This window comes from Sciurus vulgaris (assembly GCF_902686455.1).
Source record: "Sciurus vulgaris genome assembly, chromosome: 2".
Lineage (NCBI taxonomy): Eukaryota > Metazoa > Chordata > Mammalia > Rodentia > Sciuridae > Sciurus > Sciurus vulgaris.
This window is the reverse complement of record NC_136462.1, coordinates 198,429,607-198,453,859: the sequence shown is the minus strand read 5'-3', so window position 1 is coordinate 198,453,859 and position 24,253 is coordinate 198,429,607. Positions and strand designations below refer to the sequence as shown.

Here is a 24,253-nt window from a genome sequence, read left to right as displayed (position 1 = left end):
AAAGTCATAAGAAGTGCATCAGTATTTACAGACCCCATTAAATTATGCATAAATAAAATCTGTACACTCAACACACTGTTTCTCAAAACACAGAGCCTCCACAGGGACTTGGGGGTGACAGGCAGCAGCCAACGCTTTGTGTCCACCCTTTTCAAGTTTATCGAAAAATCAAGATCTGAAATAAATATGCAAATAAAGCTTCAGTACCTTACAGGAACCTGTCATTTCTAAGAGTCGCCCATTTAAAGAGTTAACTTTCAAAGTTAAAAAAAAGAGAGAGAGAGACAAGAAAAGAAAAATGAAATTGTCAGCAGGCATTGTTTCTACAAGTTTCCTACAACCAGAAGGCCCCTCTGGGCACAGGGTCTGCACCCACCCGCCAGCTGCTCACTAGCCTCTGAGCACGGGGCACCTGGCCTCCTCTTGGAGGGCACGATCGCTTAAGACGGTAGGTAAAGACTGATTTTTGAAAAACTATTTAGTGGACGTAAAAACCAGCCATATCTTAACACTGAATAAAATAAGTTATTGTTGATCTGAATCGCATCGCTCTGACGTCTCAACAGCTGGGCCCGTGGCTTCTTGTCAGCCCAGGGAACTTACAAAAAGGTTCTAAAACTTGTAGCACCACTTTCAGAGGAAGAAGGGATGGGGTTTCCAAAAAATAAACATTCAACAAGTAAAAAAAACCAAAACCCAGTACTCGTCACCTTGGGATCATGTGTCCAAGGTCAGACACTGCAGTGCTGGAGAAGCCACAGGGATCCAGGAGGGCAGGTCAAGATGTACAAGCCTCCAGTGACAAGAGGCCTTAGGGTAGGTGGGTAAGGGAGGCTGGAAGCTTCTCCCGCCGCAGGACCGCTGCCCAGTCTGGCAGGACCGCTGCCCAGTCTGTCCCAGCGGAGGAGGAATCTCGGTCCTTTCCCTTCCCGCCCTCTGCTCAGCCTCATTTTACTTCCTGTGCTTCTCCATTTTCTCCAGGGTCTTATTAGAATCTGCTGGACTCTGGTCTCCGGGGTTCATATAGGATTTGTCTATGACAATCAGGGCTTCTTTGATGTAGTTCTGCACCGCAGACACAGCGGCGCAGATGGCCTGGCTGCCAAACCCGTGGGTAATCAGGCTGAAATGAGACAAGCAGTTCTGCATGTTCGTTTCCAAGATTGGGGAGGGTCTGTTGTTCCCGTTGGGTGTTCGGTCTTGATTGAGGAGGTCTGTGAATTCTTTACACACTTGCCTGTGGAGACATCAGGGGAGTCCAGTGAGCTCTACCCAGCTCTTTAGGGAAGGAACGCAGGACAAATGACCCTGAGGATGAGCAGCCTGACTGAACCAAGCAAGGGGAACAGAAACTACCGCCAGCCAACTGCTGCACTGAGCACCTATTACGTGCCAGACCCTGAAACTAGGCTCTTTTCAAGCACTACCTTATCTATCCTCACTGAAATTAGAAGTAACAGGATTAACCCCACAACTAGCCAAGACTACGAGGACTCTGAGGTCAAGGCACGGTTTATTTTGGTGCAAAGTGGTTCCGATAAATAAGCACTCATCAGGAACCTAGAGAATCACGAGTCCCCCTGAAACCCACACTCTGTCCAGGCTGGCTCACTGCACTCCTGCCTTCTCTCCTGGACTTGACTGATTCTGCTTCATTTAGCTTGATTTGGAAATCAACCTACTGTGGGTTTCCATGAGAAACTCCGCAGCTGCACTGAGTAGCATTTGAGACAATTAATTGGTCCAGGACTCTCTTTCAAATCACCCTGAACTTTGCATTTAAACAGTCTGTTATCAGGAGGCAGAAGACAGTCTCTTTACAGCCTGTGACAAAACAAATTTTTATAAGCTATGCAAATACAGAAATGGAGGGGGGCTGAATCAAGTTGAGCTGAGTAACTAGGCAGCCCAGACCCTGCAAACCCTACAAGAAGGTTAATGGCTTTGACTTGGGAATGGGGCGGTCTTGGCGTCTTCCTTCACCACACCCTATTTCACCACTGGCTCCTCTTCTGAGCTGCAGGGACTGCACCTGAAGGTCTGCGACAGCACGGACACTTACTGAGCGGCCAGCAGCATGTTCTTCCTGGTGGCCATCTCGTTCCGCCCGCCCAGGTGAGGCCTGGTTAAGTATTCGGCCACTGGTTTACTCGGAAACTCCGCTTCACAGACGTAGGCAAAGTCGCGAGCCAAGTGAACAGCTTCGCCTAGAATCATCAGCAAGGGCGACAGGGTTAGGTTTTGGATGGCTATAGGAACTGCCAGCAAAATGCCCTTTCTCTTTTCCCAGCACTGTCTGCCAGTCACTTTGCAGTCTAAGATGAAATCACGCGGGGCAAAAAACTCCACAGCAGGCAGGCAGGCAGGCAGGCCGGCCTTCCAGGGTGCCCTCCGAAGATGCGCTGTCTGGGAGGAGAGGGTGAGGCGCACAGGTCAGGGAGAAGCACCTGAAGTCTGTTCCTGTGCTGGGGACAGTTCCCCAGTCCTCTACTCCATGGTTATCAGAGGCCCACACTTTCTCTTGCTAGTAAGTTTTTGTGGGGAAGCAGGAAAATGAAGGGAGATGAGCACCTCTCATCCCAGGAAGGAAACTGGGAGTCGTCTCCCAGCAGAAAGGCGCCTTTTCAGGCCCGGGGGCGCTTTGCAAAACCCCAGATGGTGGAGGGGCCCTCGTGCCTAGGGATCAGAATCTGAGAGCCATTGTTGGGCACACACATTCATGCGAGCCCCCTGCCTGGCTGGCCGGTCAGGAAACCTGGCAGAGGCACCGAGCTCTACGCAGAAGCCGCGCTTCCCATGCAGGACAGCTGTTCCCAAGCAGGCAGCCCTTCCTCCCTGCCCGACTTCTGAGGCACAGGGGCTCAGCCAGGTCTCTCAGCACCGCAGTCACGCCAGGAGGCCAGGGGAATAAGGTGCACAAGCGGCTGCGCGGCTCCCAGAGCCCACTGCTCACTGGCTTCCCCAGCCTGGGGCCTGGCCGGCACCCCGCTGAGGGCGAGGGGCTGGGGCTCCGCCCTCGCTCCAGCTCCACCAGCTCCGGTTCCTGCGCAGTAAGTGTGCTGCTGGCTTTGTTTTTTATCTTTTTTTAATTATTTACTTTTTCCTCACCCCTATTAAAGGCCATATTGCATTCTTGGCTACTTTCCAGGTCAGGGGAAGAGGCTCCCATCCAAGAAGCTAAGAGGCACACATTATGATCTGAGAACGGGGACTGGGGGCTCGTTTGTGGTCTGGAGGTCTGTTTTCCCCCCTATACTGGGATTGAACCCCAGGCACCCTGTCACGGCTCACCCCTCGCCCTTTCTTGAAATTTTATTTTGAGACAGGCTCACGAAGACTGGCCCTCAGGCTTATGCTCTTCCTGACCAGCCTGCCAAGTAGCTGGGAGTACAGGTGTGTTCCCATTTTGATGGAAAGAAAGGACGAAAGTAAACCGGGCACCTCCCATTGTGTGCACTGAGCACAATCCCAATAGTCCACAGCTCCAAAACCATTTCAGAAGTGTCACTTTTGACCACCAGTAAGGAAGCTGCTTTTAAAAGCCATAGCTACTGATCAGCTGTACCCTTCAAACACCGGTTCATGAAACAGGAAATGTTTCTTCACCCCTGTGGCATTTTAGGTTAGGAAAATCACGTTCTCTGTCAACCAATTGGCTTTCTGGGGAACCCAGAGCAGAATGCATGAGCAGTCATACACAAGTGTTAGCTTATTTGATAAAATTATGGTCACGGTAAAGGACATGACAATTCACACTGCTTTCATCTTTACTTGCGACCGAGTCTTACGAATTGTCTTCGGCCTCTTTACTGACAAAGCACTAAAGACAGCACACACTTAAGGCGCCACAAAAGAAGGTAACAGCACCAACCTTCGACCAAGGATGTCAGGAGGGTCACATGAGCTGCTTTCCGTCTCCCCGCTGGAAGATTCAGCCCAATCTTGTCCAACTTCTCCCGCAACGATCGGCCTCCATTTTTGGACTTGGCTCTGGGTGAAAGAAAGTCGACTATTCTCAAGAAACCACACTCTGAAAATTCTACAGTCCCTATGTGCTGCTGTCAAAGCTGAGTCCATTAAAGCCTGCATGATGAGAATCATCATCCAAAGTGCTACCTGGTCCCTGTTTAATTAATCCCTGTAAAATCCAAAATCAAAACCCTCTCCTAACACCACTTCCCTTCTGCCTTAGGGTTTTGTTGTTGTTTAATCACAGAATACTGCAAGTCGTACTGGAGTAGATAAATTTTCTCTTGTAAAATTGCAACAATCTCCCAAAAACTCCCTGGGGGAATGAAGCCCAGGCAGCCCCCCTTCTCCTGGTACAGATGCTGCTGCTTCATGCACAGAATCAAATCCCAAGCAAATGATAATTTGCGAGCGCTGTTTTAGCACTTCCTTCTACATTTGGCACTTTCTAAAAGAGAAGAAAGAAATGTACTGAAAACCCTCCCTAAGCCCATTACAATTCAGTGTTAGGTATAAAAGTTACATAAATGTTAAAAATACCTCCAGGCCCTTTTATACATTCACCTTCAAATCCCCAATCCCAGAGCCCAGTACCTTCTGAGAACACCTCCCAGCAATGAGGCATTTAAGCATTCGGGCGGTGACAATCGTCTCTGCACTTCAGCCACCGTCACTTTATACTTGGACGTGGAGCTGAGGAGGGACAGTCTTCCGGGAACAGAGCAGAAGACCTCACTGGGATTCATCACGGCTCCCACGAGCTCCTTCTGACAGGGGAGACTCAGGGGGTTCTTAGTCATAGAAATGGGCCCTGTGAGACAAGACCAGGTCTGGGGGTCAGAGTTGCAGACATTTGGGGGGAAAAAAAACAAAACCACTAACCAAAGGTGAAAGTACTTTCAGACAAACAGCTTCACATGCTGGATTAAAAGTTGCAAGCAGTTCTTTCCCCACCGGCACTGGGGATGCATCCCAGGGCCTCCCACACACTAGGCAAGCACTCTACCACTGAGCTACGTTACCAGCTCTTTTTTACTTTGACACAGGGTTTCACTAAGTTGCTGAGGCTGCCTCAAATTTGCAATCCTCCTGTCTCAGCCTTCTGGGTAGAAGGGATTACAGGCGTGTACCACCACGCCCTGCTCAAGCAGATTGTTCAAAGCCATGTTCTTTCTTTATTCAAAGACAAATCAAATCTGAAATTCACAAGGTAACACCTTGGAAAGTTAATTAGTCAAGATTTCAAGTGTGGAGGTTTTCCAGTTCCTGGCCATTGCTGCAATCTTTTTAATTAAAACATTTGTTTTCAGACGACTGCTTCAATATTAAATACATGGTGATATGTTCTCCCTCAATCAATGAACAACTAATAAAAGCACAGGACAAATTCAGATCCGTTGCCAAAACCCTTTAATGCAGCTGATCACAATAAATTTAAAAATACAAATTAATCCCTTTCTTTGTTACATTTACTGGGAAATTTTATTTTCCAAGTTTTTCCCCAAATTCCATTTCCCCCACTCCCCAATCTACTCAAACAGTTCAATTTCAAGTAACAGACCTTGACTACCTTTAATTTAGGTCTACTCCAATTCCCCCAACAGTCGGACTGGTAATCCTGTCAATATGCAACTTAGATTTACTCACTCAAAGTAATCCAATTTTCTCCATCTCCTCCCTCCCCTGCAAAAACCCAACCTCTGACTGATCACGGAGCTCGGTCCCTTTCAGGTCTGTTGGTTTGGTAGGCCAAACTGTTTCGAAACTTTTCTTGCAGGTCAGAATTAACTACTCCTCCCCTATGCGTGTTTGAAATCACATCAACTCGTTCTACAATTAAAACTGTCATCAGAACCAACAACTAAGGTGTGAGCTGCAGATGTTTTTTCCCACCCCCAAATTAAATCTCAAGACCGACTCTGGAAGACTTTCTCCTCCAGCATTCAGAGGGTCGCGTTTCCCCCTCTATGCTTATGAAGCAGCCACGCAGGAGATTAAGAGACAGCTCCCAAGAGTTCCACGGGTGTCCCTTTCACTCAGATGGGGGGATGCCCTCTTCTCACTCCTACAAACCTAGTCTCCCGCAGTCCTGTGGGTCCCCTCAATCACACAGTGTTCCATGTTGGCCACCCAGGACCCCCATCCTGCCAGCAAGTTGGTGACTTCACAAGCTGGGCTGCCTGCACAGCAGCCAGAGGAAGAAAAAAGAAAACAAAAAAACAACTCCCGGCCACTCTTTACCTTTGCGGATTACAGTCTGATCGTGCCCAAGCAGGTGTGGGTCGTCGACATTCTGAGGGAGAAATGACAAAGTTTCCTTTAAGTTGGGGGGCAACGTGGCATGCGGGGGGCTGTAGGGCAAAGTCCCTGCCGGGCCTTGGCGCCGCTCACCTGCACCTCTTCCATCTGGTGGGCCATATCGTGGAGCCCCAGGTTCTCGGCCAGGCCCGCGGCGTCCAGGGCGTGAGCGTGGGGCAGCAGCAGGTCCGAGCGGCGGTAGGCATCCCTGCGGGCACCCACGGTGCCTCCCTCCAGCCCGGAGAGGTGGGGGAGCAGGCCGGCCGGGCGCCCGTGGTGCGAAGGCAGGCCGGCCCCCTCCTGGCTCTGGCGGCCGGGCCAGGCCTGCTGCTGGCTGCCGGCGGCCGCAGGCTGGTGCAGGGGGTTGATGGCCGCAGCGTAGGCTTCTCCCAGATGCGAGTAGGGATCGGCCGACTGCGAGTAGGCCAGCTGCTGGTAGGGCGGCGGGAAGTAAGGCGGCGGCTGGTATTCGGCGACTCCCGCGTGGGACAGCGGCGGCGCGGAGCTGTACAGGTGCTGCCCTGCGGAGGAGAGGTGGGGGATGCGCGGGTTCCCGTTGCTGCTCGCATCGTGGCGATCCTGGAAGAGAAAAACGGAGACCCGGTTGGTGCGAACCCCTGCTCCTGCGAACCAGCCGGCTGGCAGCGCCAGGGGCGCGGGGAATCCCAGGAGGCCCGAGCCTTGGAGCCCGGGGACACAGCGCCCCGGGATTTCGTTGTCCACCGAGTGCAGTGACTTCCAGTGAGGAAGGAGCGGCGGGTTTGAGACCTGAGGGAACGAGTCCTCGCAGCCCGGCGGCGAAGATCTGGGCGCTCCGGCGCCCGAGGCGCTCGGAGGGGCCAACTCGGGACCTCGGGTCCTGGGCCGGGGAAGAGCGGGGCCGAGGCAGCAGCCCGAACTCGGGGAGCAAGTGGGCCTGCGGCGAACACCGTGCAGAGCGCGCTCGCTCGTCAGCCCGCACATGTTGCAGTCGCGCGGCGAAAGGCAAGCAGCTGACAGGGATAATGCGCACCGCGCCGGAGGTGCGCAACTTCTCCGCCCCAGGGACCCTCCCTTCCACGCCCTTAGGACAAAGACCTCCGGGCAGGTGACGCTCCCAGGCACAGCCTGCCATCCAACACCGCCTGAGGATTTAGGGAGGGAACGCGCGCGGCCACGGCTGTCCTCCCTGCTAGCCAGGCCCGGCCAAGTGGAGCTAAGAAGGGAGATCGCCCTGCCCGGCCAAGGCCCGTTCCCACACATCCGGGTGCAGAGGGAGAATGAAAAGACCCTGAAAATCAGGCAGCCTTGCCTGCTCCCGTCCCCTCGCCCCTCGGCGGCCGGACTTAATTCCTAAAAGATGTGTTTCCATCTGTCCCGGGGTCACAAGGGTAGCAGGGAAACAGGAGAAACATGGTACTGTCGCCCCCTAGCGGAAGCGTCCGGGCCTGCGAGCAGGGGCAGCCCCTCCAGCTCCAGGAGAGCCGTGCGCTCCAGCGTCCGGGCCGCCCGGGCTCCTCTCTGCACGCGCCCGGGTGCTCGACTCCCGCCGCCTGCGTCTTCTTCCTCTTCCCGCTCGCCGCCTCCCTCCCTCCTACTCTCCGAAACTCTAGCTCAACCTGTCCGACAGGCTGGAGCACTCCCGAGCGCTCACGGCCCCATGTGGCCTCGGCCCCCCCAACGCGCCCCAGCCCCCACTTCTCCTGAAAGCCACGCTTCGGCTGCTTTCTTGCTTCCCTGAGGAGGTAGCGGGGCAGGTGACAAGCCCGCCTTGGAGGAGGCTCTGCACAAGTGTCGCCGGCAGGTAGTCTCACTTGACCCCCTTTGGACCAAGACTTCCTGCAAAAAAAACCACGTCTAAGGGTTGCAGACGGGCGCTCTTCCGTGAAAACGGGAAGAAGGGCTGTTCTCTTCGGAGGAAACCGACTGGTAAGCGTTGTGGGTGGGATCTGCCATTCTCTTTCCAGGCCTTGTTCCCTAGGGCTGGATATTTAGGAAAAGGCCCGGTACTGGAAAGAGGGCCCGCAGAAATGGGATAAGGGGGTGTCAGGAGGACTGGACCCCGATCCGCCGAGAGATGAGAATTCTTGCTCACTCGTCCCGGACCTCGGTCTGGTTCCCTGCCTCCGCGACTGTACTCCGGCGGGGCGGGGCTGCGCCCTGCGCCCCTGCGCCCCTGCGCCCCGCTCACCTCGCAGTCCTCTTCGTACTTGACATTATCGGTTATTTTCCACAACATGGCGTCCGGCGTCCCCCAAAACAGTCGCCAGTTAAATCCAGACTCCCCCCACCCCCCGAGCGGTAAATCCAAAATTGGGGTCACGGTGACCAAGCGCCTGCCGCCGCCCCGCCGCGCGCGCGCGGGTCTTGCTGTCCCGATCACCGGACGCGCATCGGGGGCCGTAAGAGCGTAGATGTGGCCGCCGCGGGTGTGGAGACCGCTGCCGTGGACCCGGGAAGCCGCGCCCGCACTGTGTCCCGGCGATAGCCGCGGGACCCGAGTGCCTTAATGAGAAGGAAATTATCATAACTCCTCCCCGGGGGCCGGCGCGAAGGCCCAGGCGCCGGGCGGGGCGGCCCCCAGCCAGTCCCAGCCTAGCTCCGCCCCGCACCCCGGCCTGGCGTCGCGCCTGGCCCCACGTTGCGAGGGGCTAGGAGGGGAGTCAGTAGACTGTACCTCGCTGGGAACCCCAGACCAGCGAGGCCTGGGCACCCCCAGGCGCCTTCCTCTGCCACTCCCACCCCGCACACACCTGAGATCGGCAGAACTGGGAACCGGGATCCAAGCACCTATGAGCTACTCTCTGTCTCACGTAAAAGGCCTTTTCACAATGTCCAAAAGACCGAGGTCACCTGGAAGTGGAGACTGTGCATGCGGGGTGTCTCACGGTTCGAGCGCCCGTATCTCTAACAACACACCCCATCCCACCCGCCAAACGGGGGCTTAAGAACGAGGCTGGGGTCGTGCAGCTGGAGCCCCGATCGGCCCCCGTCACCCCTACGCCTCTCGCAGGGTACTGCGCCGTCCTGGCGCAGAGGGCCAGGGGTGAGGCGTGGTTTCTTGCGAGTCTGCCCTAGCGCCTAAGAGGCCGCAGTCTATTCTACCGGCCCAAAAGCTGAGACAGCGGCGTGTCGCCGCTGTTGCCCGAAGCTGCACCTCCCGCCGCCGGGCTGCGAGGTACGCGCGTTCCACGGCTCAGCCCCACTTCCCTGCCCAGTCCAGCGCCGGATCCGCAACTGCCTCGGGCGGGTCACTAGAATGCCTCAACTCGCCATGCAAGAGGTGCCGGCCGAATAAAACCGAAGCTCCACGGGCGGGTGGGGTAAGGGGGTACGAGGAACAGGGAGGGGGCTTCAGAGAGAAGTGGGCATGCGGGTCCCACAGGTGGAGGGAGAAAACGAAACTTACTTCTGCCTCAACTCTGCCTCCACTCCCTCACAGTACTCGACGCCCACGCTGGAAAGCCACGCTCAGTGTTAATTTTTAAAATTTAAAGAAACGAAATTCATTGACCCTATTATTATAATTGACTTTCTCATTGCAAGAGGAAAGTTGTTAATTCTTGAGGGCAAAATGTGGTAGGACGGTCCAACTGGCTTCCGGGTCTGGATTTAAACATTCTCAATTGATTCCTAATCCAATTTTGTAAACCTCAGTACTCATCCTACTCATCCGTACAGTGCCTCCTCCACCTGGGGTGGACTTGACTCCCCCCATCCACAACAGGACGGCTTCCTCCGCCCTTCTGCTCCTCCTCGGGTTGATTTGAGCATTTCTTTAGACCCAGTTGGGCCTCAAAGTAAGGACTAAAATAAAAATAGATGTCCTCCAAGCGAAACGTTCCCCCTCTCCTTAGAGAGCAGCCAGGTCCGAGGTGATTTTTTGACCTGAGACCCAAAACCTGAAGGTTGAAACCATTGGGACTTTGCCGGACAAGGATGTCTGCGGAGCTTTGAACTAAGCACGAAGGTCAATGAATTTAAACGACAAATGCAACCCTGACGCCTCACTTCCAAAACAGGTGCCTGGGGCGCGGGGTAAATAACGGCAGAAACAGCCAGCGCTCCTGGTATTCTCGGCTGAGGGAACCCCGGCACCTGCTGGACCCAAGAATTTACCCCGGCACCGCTAGTGCCCAGGACTAGGAAGACCGGGGTCCCAGGGCTCTCGCGAGAAGGAGGCTCCGGCGCCTCCTTCGGGCGCCCCAGACTCCCCAAAGGGTGACGCTGGGCTTTCCCCCACTCTGTTCCTTCTAGCCTCGGTTCTTCTCCAAGACCGGCCCGGGGAGCAGCTTGAGAAAGTTGTCTGGCTGTGCCGGCAACTTTACCTGCAGTCTGGGGCCAGGAGTGGGAAGGAAAGTGCTTGCCCCGTACCCCAGGCCCTAGCCGTCCTTCCTTCCCGCGGCAGCTCTCGCCCGAGCCGCCCGGAGGAACAGATTTCTTTCTGCCTGGGAGCGCCAATGGCGGAGGCGAGGAAGTGGACGGTCACCGAGGGTCCACGCGCCGCCTCTCTGGAAGACCGAAGGGCGCAGAGACTTCGGAACCTCTTGGTAAAGGTCATTCATTCCGCTCGCACTAGAACGAAACCCGCGATGGGGAAGGCGACTCAAAAAAATCATCTTCCCGTCTCTGGAGACCCTGCCCAAACATGCACACCGTCTGCTTCTGGGCCGGAACCAAGGCGCGCGCCCCTTAAGGTGCCGGAAGCCTCAGCCTTCAATGAGCTCCACTTCGTAGCCGATTGCCCTGGCACCCAGAACAAACTTCTCTCCGAAGTCCCTGTCCCTCGCGGCACAGCGGGGCTGCGCCCTTAGACAGCCAGCGCCCGGGTACAGTGGCCACTCCGGACCCCCAGAGGCCTCGCAGCGCGAAACTAACTGTAAGGATCCACGCCCGGCGGAAGCAGGGATGCGGGGGTGGAAGGTTGTCAGGGGCTCCGCTCTGCCGCCCCCTAGGGAGCCTGCAGCCACACACACACTCTGGCTCCGGAGCCTCAGGATGGCCCAGTAAAGCACGGACCAGGGGCGACCAGGTGTCTGCAAAAACAGCAGCACCCCAATTGTGAGCCACCTCGGAAGAGGGTGGGCCGGCGCCTCTTGGAAATACGGCTCCAGGCCCCAGGCCAGAATCCTCAGCCGCCCCAACGTCCACCCCCGACCCCAGGCCGAACAAGGCAACTCCGCAGGTAAAGCCGGATTGGAACCCAAGGAGGGGGCGTCCGAGCAGCAGGTGGAGGCCCCTGCGCGATTTTGCGGACCCGGCGGCGCGCGCGGGACCTCGGCCCCACCCCTCGCAACAGCCTGACCTCAGTAAATGGCTAGCCCGCCGGGACCCAGCAGGGCTCAGAAGCCGGAGGCTGCCGCAAATCCGGGAGAAGGGTGACTGTCGTCCCGCTTCACCCTTTAGCGCCACACTAGGCACACACTGGGCTTCACAGGAAACGCAGACCTATCTAAGCCCTTAAGCCGCACCCTCCAGCGCTACAGACATCAATTCACAGGCACCCCAAAATATGAACAATCTTGATAGAAAATAAACAGCAGAGTTGTTCACAGCACGCAAAGCGGCTGCCGCACACGCACAGAAGCCTCCGGTCTGGTCCAACCCAACTCCCTTTACCGGGCTCCTAGGGAATTGCACCAGGCCGCAAACTGGAAGCAGCTTCTCAATCTTTAATCTTCCTCACAAACAACGCCTTTTTGCAGACAAGCAAAGTGGGGTGCCAGGTGAGGGTACTTGGGGTTCCAAGCTTCCAAGGAGGGCCCAGTCCAATTCTGTCCAACGTCTGATAATGGTGCGGGCTCTCCAAACCGAGACCTCGCAGGTATCTGCCCCATCTGATAGCAGCCGAGATGGGTTTCGAGTTGTCCAGCTACCTCCAAGTCACAGAGTTAGTTGCCCAGTATCCAAGCCACTGCTACTCGCAGGGACCTGTTAAGCGAGACAGGCCTGGCTCTCCCCAGCCCTGAGCCTGGGGACCCCAGCCAGCCAGAGGCCACTCATGCTTGGCCGGGTGATGATAGAAGCCTGCCTATCTCCATTAATGTCCCGAGGCCGGGCAGCGCTTGACCTAACCGCTCTGAGCGCGGGGCGGGGGGCCCTGTACCTGGAGGCCTTCCCCGCTCGGTGTCCTAGGTCACCATACACCTCCAGGCCAGCTAAGCCCGGAGGCTTTAACTCACTTATCTTGTTCGCGGTCAAGCGAAGAGAAGGCCCTCTATGGCCAGGCGCTGGCGGCGGCACCCGGCTTCCTGCGCCAGTACTGGCCAGGAGAGGCAGCCCCTGCAGCGCGCGGGAGCCACCCTGCACCCGGCAGGCACCCTCCGTCTAGCCACCAGCCCTCACGCTTAGCAGCGGTCTCTGGGCTCTCCTCTCCTCCCTGCCGGCGTCGGGAACCGCAACTGCCCTCCACCCAAACAGTACTTCTCACCCTTAGGAACTGGAAATTCATGTTGCAGGTCTTCAACTCTGGGAGCTGGGGTTTTAAGAGCAGGCGCAACGCAGGAAACAGGTCCCCGAGGGCCGAGTCGTGTGCTGTAAACTCACGCTCGGAGCGTTCATTTAATTAACGCAAGGGGGAAGGGGTGGGGGGACAGATTCACAGCCAAAACCAGCTATCGCGATTGGAAGACACACCTGGAAGGTCCTCCTTCCTCCTCCCTGCCCGCCTCCCTCCCCTTGGAAACTGTAAACTAGCCATTTGAAAGGGCCTACCCCGTGTTTTAAATGATCTTTACATATGTATATGACGTGCAGGACCAGAGTTCATCCAACAGATTTTAAACATAGTGTTTGTCTTACCGGCAAAGGATACTTTTTAAATCCATGTAGCCTCCAAAGCCGGAATTATTAACATTTCCGTGAATTCTCAGCCATCATTCCTAGCTTTGATCTGACTTCAGGCACCACGCAGGTTTCCAGGTCCTGCTGAAACTGACCGAGTCACAGTGAGTGAATCCTCTGGGAAAGAAGGAATAGGGCGGGGGCGGGGAGGGTCCTCCTGGAGTGCCAGAGAGGTTTCTTTACACCTTGGTTATCTGAGGCTGTTTGCCTTGTGGAGAAATGCAGAGTACTTGGGAAACCCAACAACAACACGCCGCGGGGGGCAAAACCAAAAACCCCTAAGAGCTCTCAGTAAGATAGACTTGTGGTAAGGAAGACTGAAATACGTGCTGACTGTTGACCAGGACTCCCTGCTCACCCCCGCTGGGCAGGAGGGGCCAATGAGACTTGCAGAGACTGCTCCTCATTTTCCAAGTCCTTTCACCCTGCCCAAGCCAGCCAAACGGCTTCTTTCACAGGGAGATGAGTTGAAAATGTCTCCCACATTTCTCTAATATATGTGCCTTAGAAGAAAGAAGTGTCAGAAGCCACCTCCTGCTGACCTCCTCCTGTGTGGCTTCTGCCCCAGGAGCCTTCAAAGGCAGTTTTTTAAATGCACCAAGGGATTTTTATGACATAGCCATCCATAGAAAGACATGTAAATTTTCACATTGTGCAAAACAAAAAGTTTTTGTTTAAGCACAGCCCGCAGTTTCATGGAAAGGGTTTTAAGCATTTTCATCTAGCCACCTCTTGGGCAGAGAGGCAGAAGACAAAAATGGAAAATTAGTTGGACGTGTAAGTTGGTGGGGTGGGGTTTTGTTGTTTTGTTTTGTTTTCTTTTCTTTCTGTCTGTTTTTGTTTCTCTGGTTTGGGTGATGGGGATTGAATCCAGGACTTGGCATAGGCTGGTCACCCACCCCACCACTGAGCTGCACTCCCAGCCAGGAAACTAGAATTGGGGTAATCTTATTCTAAGCGTGACCCATGCCATGCCGCGGGATCCTGCCCTGGGACGCAAGCCACACCTCCTTGCCCAGCAATAGCATGGGTGTGGAGGAGGGGGGGCTTCATTTCTGTTGTTAGTTTGTGTTCCTTGGGGAGAGGTTTGCAATTAATGTGTCTTGTTATAATTAATTTTCAAAATGAACACACTCATCACTATGGAACATATTGATTTTATTTTAAAATTTAGTCCAGAAAGGAAGTTGGTTTTTGTTTTTTTTTTTTTTTTTTTTTTTTGTTATTGTTATAAGTTATTAGTCTTTGTGTGTCATTTCTACTGTGATTGTATCTTTAAACCAACAAAAATAAAAACCCAAGAGATGCAATAACCACTGCTAATGCCCATATATGTCATCTGCCTTCAGAAACGGGAGCATCTGGCCTGTCACAATACAACATTATGAAAAATCAGTATTGGGGTCTGGAGGAGGTCTGCACTCAGTCCTCAGGAGCCCAGAAAATAACTGACACTTGGACAAGTCCCAGGCTCCCAGGGCCCTTTCTCTCCCAGGTCCCAGGCCTCCCTGGACCATGCCCACTGGCACTGCCTCCTCTCCCCTTTGCCTACTTCTTAAACCTCCACCAGCCAGGCTGCAATATGGTCTGCTTCCTCCCGCATCTCCCTCACCTGGCGCACCAACCTTGGTTTCCCAGGCTCTGGCGCCAGGCTTGGAGTCCTGCATGTCGGAACTCATTCTTGGGGCCGCCAGCCCAAAAACAACACCACCACCCAAAAGGCCAAAATGTCACCATGGCAACCCAGGGATCCAGAGGGGAGCTCTAGCCAGTGAAACTCAACGCCAGATTAAAACCAGCAACGACAAGAAAAAGATTCTTCTTTAGATCTAGTTTATAATCTAAAAGAAACATCAGTCTTCCAAACCCATCTTAATACCAGGCACACCAACCAAAAACTCTTTAGCAAACACACACACGGGCATGCACATGTTGCGCATGCATAATTTCTCCCCTTCCCTGATCAAAATCTTTAGAAATTTCCAAAACCAAAACTTGGAAATGTCTTCCACTACCGTTCCCTTCTTGTAAAAAATAAATAAATAAATAAACTTAAATATGCACAGAGAAGGCTCCTAACTACCCTGCCCTAATTTATCCTGTGAGGCAATAACACGTTTCCGTTCTGTTGAAAGATGCTCTACTGCCCCGGAAGTAGACCTTTTATGACCACATCCAGGTTCATTGACTGGCTGGCTACAAAGTTGTTATCCATTCAAACCCTGAACTTAGCCGAAAGCAGGGTTTCTGAAAGCAAGGGACAGTCCAGGGGCAGCAGTGTGGCAAGGAAACTTGTTAGAGCTCCCAGTTCTCAGGCATCCCTCTGGACTCCTGGATTAAGAGCCCTGGGTGGACCCCTGAAGCCATAGGTGATCCCCGGGTAGCTGGAGGCCACTGGCATACACGATTCCAAGAAAACAAGCCTGAGACGATTTCTTCCCCTGTTGTATGTGAGACTCTGAGGCTGTGTATAGTGAGTCAGATCTAAAGCCACAGCTGCATACGTTAAGTGATGTTTTGGTCCTGATCTTGTAAACTGATGTTGTTCTTTAATCTTATCACAAATTGGCCTTTGAGACAATCAGTTTACCCTACTCAAAACCTCTCATTTAGACCTTAGTTTTATTTTGTTTTAAACACTCTTTCATTCATTTACTCAGTGTGATAAAAATTCTGTAATTCATATGGATTTGGAAGAAAAGGGAGGAAAAGGCAAGGAGGTTTATCTTATTAACTCCAACATATTTTAAAAATAGAATTGGGTTGATTCTCCCTGTCTATGTATTGTTCCTCATCCTGTCCATCTCCCGTCCCACACCCAAAGGATTAGATTATAAATCCAATTTTAGGTTTTACTCAGGAAAACAGTAAGACCTCAAAAGAGATAAATAGCCGAAACCAAGACTCCTAGCCCCTTCCCATCCAGAATAGCAAGTCACCTGCATCTTCTTCTGGACTCCAGTCCAAGGCAAGAAACCACCCACAGGGGACCAGCCCTCTGCCCCAGGACTGCTGATGCCCAAGGAGAAGATCATGCTCCCAGCAGGGTCGGTCATGGTGCATTGGGGGGGGGGGGGGGGTGCAACTAAATGGCTAGAATTAGGCTAAGTGAGCAGAGGTAAGAAGAGACCCCAAACTCAGTCTACATCGTAATGCAACGTTTTAAAATTTAATTTAAAAAATCAAAATGAATGTTAAAAAAAAAAAAAATCCATGAAGAACAAAATACCAACATGTTAAACAAGGACAGTCTGTTGCTTGTTTTACTGACCTGTGTGGCTGTGCAGTGGAGGCAGCTCTTTCCAATCAGCTGCAAGTTCCAGTCCCTCCTTTTCCTACCAAGTGAGTAATAGCAGTTGAAAGTGGTGAGCAGATGGGCGGGGAAGGCGGGCCTTAGATAGGGTGCTTGCTTACCTGTTTGTTTGCTTGTTTGTTGCCGGGCTCAAATCCAGGGCCTGGCCCAGGCTAAGCACAGGCTCCCCGACTGGCTGCGCCCCTACCCCACACCAGAGCTCCGGGGCGGGCGGTTCCCACAGGGAGCCCTTGTTGATACACACAGGAGGCACAGGGTTTCCTTTGCCTCTGGCTCAAGCGTGGCTGAAGGCGCTCTGGGAACTTCCTCCTGCTCCGGAGAGGCAGCAGGCAGAGGGCAAAGGGAGGCCAGGGCCTCCTCGTGGTCCTTTCTCTGTAGGGTTGCCATGAAGGAGGGAGGCTGTGGCCTGCCTTTCCTCCAAGGTCTTCGCTCCTGTCGGTTCTCCAGTGGTTGAGACTTAGTGAGGAGCCGGGCCTGGTGCAAATCCTAACGCTGCTGGATCTTGAGCCAAGTGCTTTCCTCTCGATGCCTGCTGTTCCCTTCTGCAGCATGGAGACCACAGAGCGGAGCCCTAAATGAGAAGGTGTGTGGAGTGTCTGCAGAAGCGACGCCTGGCTGCAGACGGCGTCACTTACCGCTCAGCAGACCTTGTGACCTACGTGCTGCGTGATATCTGGGTACACACATTATTACTGTCACAGTTGCACTTACCGATGTGCTGCACGTACTGGCGACGCTTAGCGCTGTCGGTTTCTCTCTCACAACAGAGGCTGCTCCTTCTGTCCCAGGCTGTCTTGTTTCTCAGGTGAACCACTGACTCCTTTAAACCCCCCACCTCCAGGCCTCCGTGCCCCACCCTCACACTCAGCCACCTCCCTGCCCCCTCCTCTGCCAAGGTCACCCACCGGATCCATCAGTTCATCAGCAAGCGAAGGGCACGTGAGATGTTCCTCCTTCTTCACTCAGCTCTCGGGGCCTCTGCAGAAGGCACCCGTTCACCCACTCCATGGCTGCTGGAGGGCTGCAGTGTGCCAGGCTCTATTGTGGGTATTGGAGAGACAGCATGAATAAAACCGACAAAATCCCCAACTCACACAGCCTCTGTTGGCCTATGGAAAGGGCTAACCAACCAGGTGTGGCAGCCACACTGGCATCCCCAGCCCCTGAGGAGGCTAAGGCTGGAGGATTGCAAGTTTGAGGCCAGTCTGGGCAACTTAGATCCCGTTTCAAAAATTAAAAAAGGACTGTGGATATAGCTCAGTGGTAGAGCACCCCAGGTTCAATCCTCAGTACAAAGGAGGAAAAAGTGTTAAAATAGAAGGCAGGAAGGAAGAGAGGGAGGGGAGAAGGGATGAAGGGAGGAAAAGAGAAAAGAAATGCCGAGGACGAAGGCTGAGCAGAGGCTAGCATGCCGCAGGCCTCTGGGCTGTGCCGTATGTAACGGGGCCTGTTGAAGGCTGACCTAGTCTAGGGGTCAGGGCAGACTTTGGAACTGAGGACAGAAGGAGGAAGACCCTAAGACCAAGCTGAGATCGGGACACAGGGACCCTCCTCTGCAGAGAGCTGGGGCTGAGAGGTGCTCACTCAGGCCACACGTGCTGTCCCATGGAGCGGTGGCCCAGAGGGGACCTTTAGAAAGGAAGATGCTGTGCCCCTCTTCGATGGTCTCACCAGGGAGTGGATTTCCTCATGCACTTAGCAGGTAGCTTGCCAGCACCTCTCACATGCCAGGGGACAGTGGGACACAGAGGTCAAGTCCTCGCCCTGGAGAAGGGCAGGGCTCTTGAGGAGCCAGACTATGAACACCACGTACTCGCGACCCTAAGGCCAGTAGGCTGGAACAGTGCCAGAGGGGCTGGGAGACCGAGGGGCGGGGGATTCTTCAAAGAGCCACCCAGGCAAACAAGGCCATCCTTGAGCAAAGACCCGAACGATGTGCTAGTTTACAATCCACGCACAAAAGGAAAAAGGGAAAAAAGACCCGAGTTTCCCACACCCCCATTCCCAGAGACCGAGAGGCGTTTTCTATTCACAAGCCGCGTCATGCAGTATGCTAAAGCAGATTGCACACCAAGGCCACGTCATTTAAACACCGTGCCTTTCAATGGCAGTAGTGGAGTTGGTGTGGACTTCACCTTCTGCAGTTCACTCTCCTTGTTCCTTTGGTGCTGGGAAGTGAACGGTGCGCTCCTTTGTCCCAGCTGTGGTGGGTAGCCGCTGCCTTCCATGCTAGTGCATGTGGACTCCTGCTTCTTTTCTTCTTGTTTTTCTGCATGGTTTCCTTCTGCCTTTCTTTCTACTTCTCTTCCTCTTCCTCCTCCTCTTCTTGTTCTTCTGTCCCACCCGCCTCCACTGCACCTTACCACTGCTTTCAATATTTTTATAGGTTCTCATTAAGTCACCCAGGCTGGCCTTGAACTTGCAATCCTCCTGCCTCAGCCTCACCAGCTTCTGGGGTCACCAGGCCTGCACCCCTGCACCCAGCTCACTCGTTTTCAGTTTCACTAACATTGATAATAGTTGCCAGTAGGATTTTATGGCTTTTATTTGGCTTTCCCCGTGTGCTGCTTATGTGTGTCATGGGATTCTAAGAGCTTTTCGCGTTTTATCTCATCTAGTCCACATGTGGACCCTAGGGGAGCTACTACTGTTTCCATTTCACATCTGAGGACTCCAGGAACGGTGGTTTCAGAACTCAACCTTCAAGGGCCAGACAGGTGGCAGAAAGGGGGGAGCGAGACACTGGGTGTGAACATGTCTTTTGGAGGTTAAGCACACACACCCTAACAATCTGAGTCAGGCTGTCTATTAAAATAGCCTGTGCAACACAGAACCTGGGCTACCAGAGTCAGGCTGGGCAGCCTCCTGAGGCCTGCAAGATGCAGGCATGCTTCTTCCAGAAAAGGCTCAGAATTGGACCAGGCGGCCAGAGCTGAGGGCGTCTAGTCTCTAAAAAGGTCCCACTCGTTAACACTCCCAACAGCCTTCTAGGAAAGGGGCAGATCAGTGTCGTAGACAGGACTGTATCAGCCCTTAACTGTTGCCGGTAAGACAGCCCCTCTGGAAGAAAATGTCACATTTGGTGAGTGCCTTTCCTTCCCTGGTCGTGGGGGTTACTTCTTCTGTTTATGCTACTTGCCCAATTTTCTATCAGCTTATCTTCTCTTTGATTTTTCCCCCAACAACTTTCATCAATTTTCCTTGGTACCTAGGGTGATAATCCCTCTGGTTTGGGCGAGGGACCTGAGAGAGACTACGGTAGAGAGAGCTGCAGCTTGCCGACCGTCCTACCTGCTTCCTTGATTCTAGTCTTGCCATGCTCATTCTTTGAGTGTTCCTAGGCCAATGTCAGACTCTTTCCATATCCGCCTCCTCCATATCCCCCACAGGAGGCGCAGATCTTGCTCCAATTTTGAGTGGAATGGCTCAGAGTGTACAGAGACAAAGACCCGCTGTCTTTCGTGGTGAGCTGGAAGGTCATGCTTTGGTCGAGGAAGGCAGTGGGTCTAGAATGTCCAGCACCTCAGGCAGAGCTGGGGGATTAGATCAGTAGCTCCCAAAAGAGATCATTTATGCCCCCAGGGGACAAATGGCAAGGTCTGGAGGTATTTTCTGCAATCTAGACTAGGGAAGGTGCTCCTGGCATCTAGCATGTAGATAATCCCAAACCGGAAACAGCCCAAGTATCTACTGATAGCAGGATGAGCACATAAATTCTGGTATCTACATATAATGGTTCTCTACACAATAAAGAAGAATGAGAGAGCATTTCTGAACCTCACAGACATAATGTTAAGCAAAACCTGCCAAGAACAGCTGAGCTTGGGCTGAGGGTATAACTCAGTGGTGCAGTGTTGCCTAGCAGACAAGGCCCTAGCTTCGATCCCCAGCACCACACACACACACACAAAAAGAATAAATAAAAACAAAACAGGTGCCAGGCACAGTGGCCTATGCCTATAACCCCAGCAACTCAGGAGGTGGATGCAGAAAGACTGTGCAAGCTCAAGGCCAGCCTCAGCAATTGGACAAGGCCCAGAGCATCTTAGTGAGACCCTGTCTTGAAATAAAAAATAAAAAGGGCTGAGGAGGTAGCTCAGTAGTTAAGCGCCCCTGGGTTCAATCCCCGGTACAAAAAACAAGCAACAGGTGACCTTAATCAGTGTTGGTGAAAGTCAGAATGCTGGTTAGCTCAGCTGGGCAGGGCAAATGGACTGCAAAGAGCGGAATGTTCTAGATCTTCATCTTCGTATTGCTTATGAGAACTTACTGATTCTGCATGTTGGTTGAGCTGTACGCTAAGGTTCTGGCATTTTAGCATAGGTGCCTTATATCTCAATTTTCAAAAGTGAAAAGATGAAGTGTTTGACCCCAAGGAAGAAAGTAATTAAACCAAGTGTAGAAATCATGAAGAAATGAACTGGCCTTGAGCATATTTTGTTTTAAAAAGGTTTAGGATAGCTATTAGAATAACATATTGGGATAACTATTTTTTTAAGTATTTTTTAGTTGTCCATGTTCTTTAGTTATATGAGTGATGAGAATTGAACTCAGGGCCTCACACATGCTAGGTAAGTGCTCTTCCACTGAGCCACACCCCCAGCCTAGGGATAACTTCTGTAATTTGTATTTTCTTTTGTAAGTCTGTCACCTGCTGGGGTTGAGACAGCTGGATAGCCATATGCAGAAGAATGAAATCAGACCCTTCTCAGCTATACAAACATCAACTCAAAATGGATTAAAGACTTAAATGAAAATTCTGTAATGTAAAACACCTAGAAGAAAACATGGAGAAAACTCCTCGATCTTAGTCTGGACAATGATTCTTTGAATACGAGCCCCAAAGCCAAGCAATAAATGTAAAAATAGGCTGGGTGCAGTGGTGCATGCCTATAATCCCAGCCATTTAGGACACTGAGGCAGGAGGATCATGAGTTCAAAGCCAGTCGTAGCAACTTAGTGAGGCTGTAAGCAACTCAACAAGATCCTCTCTCTAAATAAAATATTAAAAAGGGCTGGGGATCTTTCATGTTGTGGAAAATTGCAGGATTTGTTCTTTTTAATGGTTGAATAGTATTCCATCACTGTGTATTCCATATATAAGCTATATGCTATATTTTCTTTCCATTCATCTGTTGTTGGACACTTAAGTACTTCCATATTTTGGACTTTGTGAATAGTGCTAACTTGGGAGTGCAGAGAAAAAAAAAAGGGGCTGGGGATGTGGCTCAGTGGTTAAGTACCCCTGGATTCAATCCCCAGCACCAAAAACAAGCAAAAATAAACAATGAGATTACATCAAACTGAAAAGCATCTCCTCAGCCAAGAAAACAACCTGTGGAGCTAAGAGACGCTATGGAATGGGAGGAAAGGTTGGTCATTTGCTCGTCTGAGGCATCCATGTCCAAAATGGAAAAGGAACTTAACCTCACAGCAAGACAGCACACAGCCCAGTGAAGAGCCACGCAGGATCCGAGGAGAACTTCCTCACCAGAACACATACAAATGAGCAACAGGGAGATGCAAAAACGTGCGACATCACCAGAGCAATCAGGGTCACTGCACAGACACTCACAGAGTGGACCTGTCCTACGAGTTCCAGCCAGGTCACGCACAGAGCGGGTACTTGGCAAACGCTTGTTTTATGAAGGAAGACTTTCCTTTTCTCTAAAATACAGAATCCCTGGGGAGGGGATAAGGGAAGAATGGAGGCATTTTCAATGGTGTAGAGGGAAATGGGAGGGGAGGATAGGGGGAAGGAGGGACGGTGAACTGAGACAGACATCGTCACCCTGTGCACATGTATGATTACACGAATGGTGTGACTCTACACTGTGCGTAACCACAGAAAAGAAAGGTGTACCCCATCTGTGTACGATCAATCAAAATTCAGTCTGTAAAAATAAAAATAATTTTAAAAAAGTAAAACAACAACAAAAAAGAAAAAGAAAAGGCAGTCAGCTTGAAACATCAAAACGTCTCATCCCTTGACTTTTACGGTTTGTCTTTGGTTGTGTCCGTTTGACTCAAGGCTGGTAGATAGAGCCTTCAGCCAGTCGTTTAAATTGTCTGGCTGAACAGTCGCCTGTGGTAACAGATTTAGTCTAGTAAATAACCCGAAGGAACCTGATACAGAGCAAAGTACAAAGAATAAAATCCTAATGTTTAAAAAATAAAATAAAATAAACAAACAAAATATAGAATCCCCAAAAGCCGAGGGCTCGTTCCGTTCAGGGTGCGCTCCCTGCCTATGGAACTCACCAGAAGGAGCCGAGTCACAGGTCTTGGTTGGCCTTAGACTCTCCGGCTCTACAAAATGTCCCCTGAGTCAGGGCTTAGTTTCCTCACCTATAAAAGGGAGTAAAGGAGGCTGAGAAGGGCCACATACCTTGCCCAAGGCCACAGACCAAATACAGACCAGAGCTTCCAATTTGGACAAACCAGGGCTGGCGGAGACTGGAGCCCCCAGGGAGAGAGACAAGACCCAGCCATGCTGAGGAACAGGAAGGGGAGGTTTGGAAAGAGGAGTGGGAAGGAGAGGAGACCAGGGAAGAGCCCAGGAGGCTGAGGAGGGTACTGGGAAGGCCGCAGGGCCACCAGGCTGGTCCCCCCACCCCTGGAGAGCCGTCAGCACCGACTGGAAGCTCCCTCGGCACTGTGGATCACTCAGCCGGCTTGTCCCTTAGCAGTGGGTCCACGAGACTCTTGAGAGGGCCCTGAGGTCACGACTGTTTCCCAACAGCGTCAGATGTCACTTGCCCCTTGCACTCAATACAGTGGAATCTTCCAGACGCTGCCTGGCGTGAGACATCACAGCAGATTGAAGGCCGAGGCGGAGGCGGGAATACAGTTGCCTTCCATTAAGCTGCTGGACATTTAAGGATTTTGCAAAAACTTTTTTTTTTTTTTTTTAATGTTACAGACCAGAGTAGTTTGCTTGTTTGTTGGTGCCGTTCTGCTTGCAATCATAGGGCGTAGGTTCCCGCAGCTGGGCTCCTCACGGGCCCCGGACGGAGCAGGCCGACGCTTCAGCAGAACTTGCAGGACCTTCTCTTTGGCTTCCTCCTTTCTCTGATCACTTCCCTCCGTCGGCTTTGGAAAGTGGTCCCGGCTCTTGGAGTGCTTACCGCGCTCAGTGTGCACACGAGGACAGTACCAGCAACCGAGCAGCAGGTGGACTCCCGGCTTTGCCCTGTGACGCCTGTGCTGCCCGGGACATTTGTGAGGGTTTGCATCCCGCACAGCCCCACTCCCTTCCTGTCCAGAGCACCACCCTTCCCGAAGACCCCATACGCAGGGCCAAAGGCACAACTCCGCATTTTCTAACAAGGCTGAGACCACAGAAAGGTACCTCTCCTGTCTCCCTCCGTGTCCCTCATTGTGGTGAATCGAGGGAAGATGGTAGTTCTGACAAAATTATTCTTGTTAAATTTTTTTGCAGTTTTTGGAAAATGTGGTTACCTCTTATAAAATAAAATGCGTTTGGGGGTTACTATGTAATGGGCTTACTGTCACTTTCAAATAAAAATCTGTTACATAGCTCAGTGAATTTTAGTACCGTGAATATTGATAACCCACACAGTCAAAAGCTTTTTAAGGATTTCAATCACATTTTAAAATGTAAAGAGGTCCTGGGCTGGAGGTGGCTCATTGGTAACTTGCTTGCCTGGCATGTATGAAGCTCCTGGGTTTGATGCCCAGCATAGAATGAAAGGAAAGAAAGGAAGTGGGGTGATGGGGAGGGGTCCTTGGGTGCCTTTGGTAAGTAGCCACCAGGCAGGTGGCGACTCATGTACTGCATGATTAAGTGGACAGATGAAGGAATACACAGACGAATAAGTAAACAAATCC

General features: G+C 52.3%; 1 protein-coding gene across 2 annotated transcripts; it reads right to left on the bottom strand.

Annotated features, from left to right (window-relative positions):
• Positions 1–879: 879 nt before the first annotated feature.
• TFAP2C (transcription factor AP-2 gamma) lies at positions 880–8,742 on the bottom strand. 2 transcript variants are annotated; one of them, XM_079126464.1, is made up of 7 exons: positions 8,438–8,742; positions 6,361–6,846; positions 6,211–6,262; positions 4,564–4,780; positions 3,872–3,990; positions 2,063–2,207; positions 880–1,237 (listed from the first exon to the last, which is right to left on the bottom strand). In XM_079126464.1, exons 1-7 carry the CDS (start codon positions 8,483–8,485, stop codon positions 952–954), a joined length of 1,353 nt encoding a protein of 450 aa, XP_078982590.1. In that variant the 5' UTR covers positions 8,486–8,742; the 3' UTR covers positions 880–951. The 2 variants fall into 2 exon arrangements, with proteins under 2 accessions (XP_078982590.1, XP_078982591.1); XM_079126465.1 differs by lacking the exon at positions 8,438–8,742 and adding an exon at positions 7,036–7,816.
• Between the last annotated feature and the right edge of the window lie 15,511 nt (positions 8,743–24,253).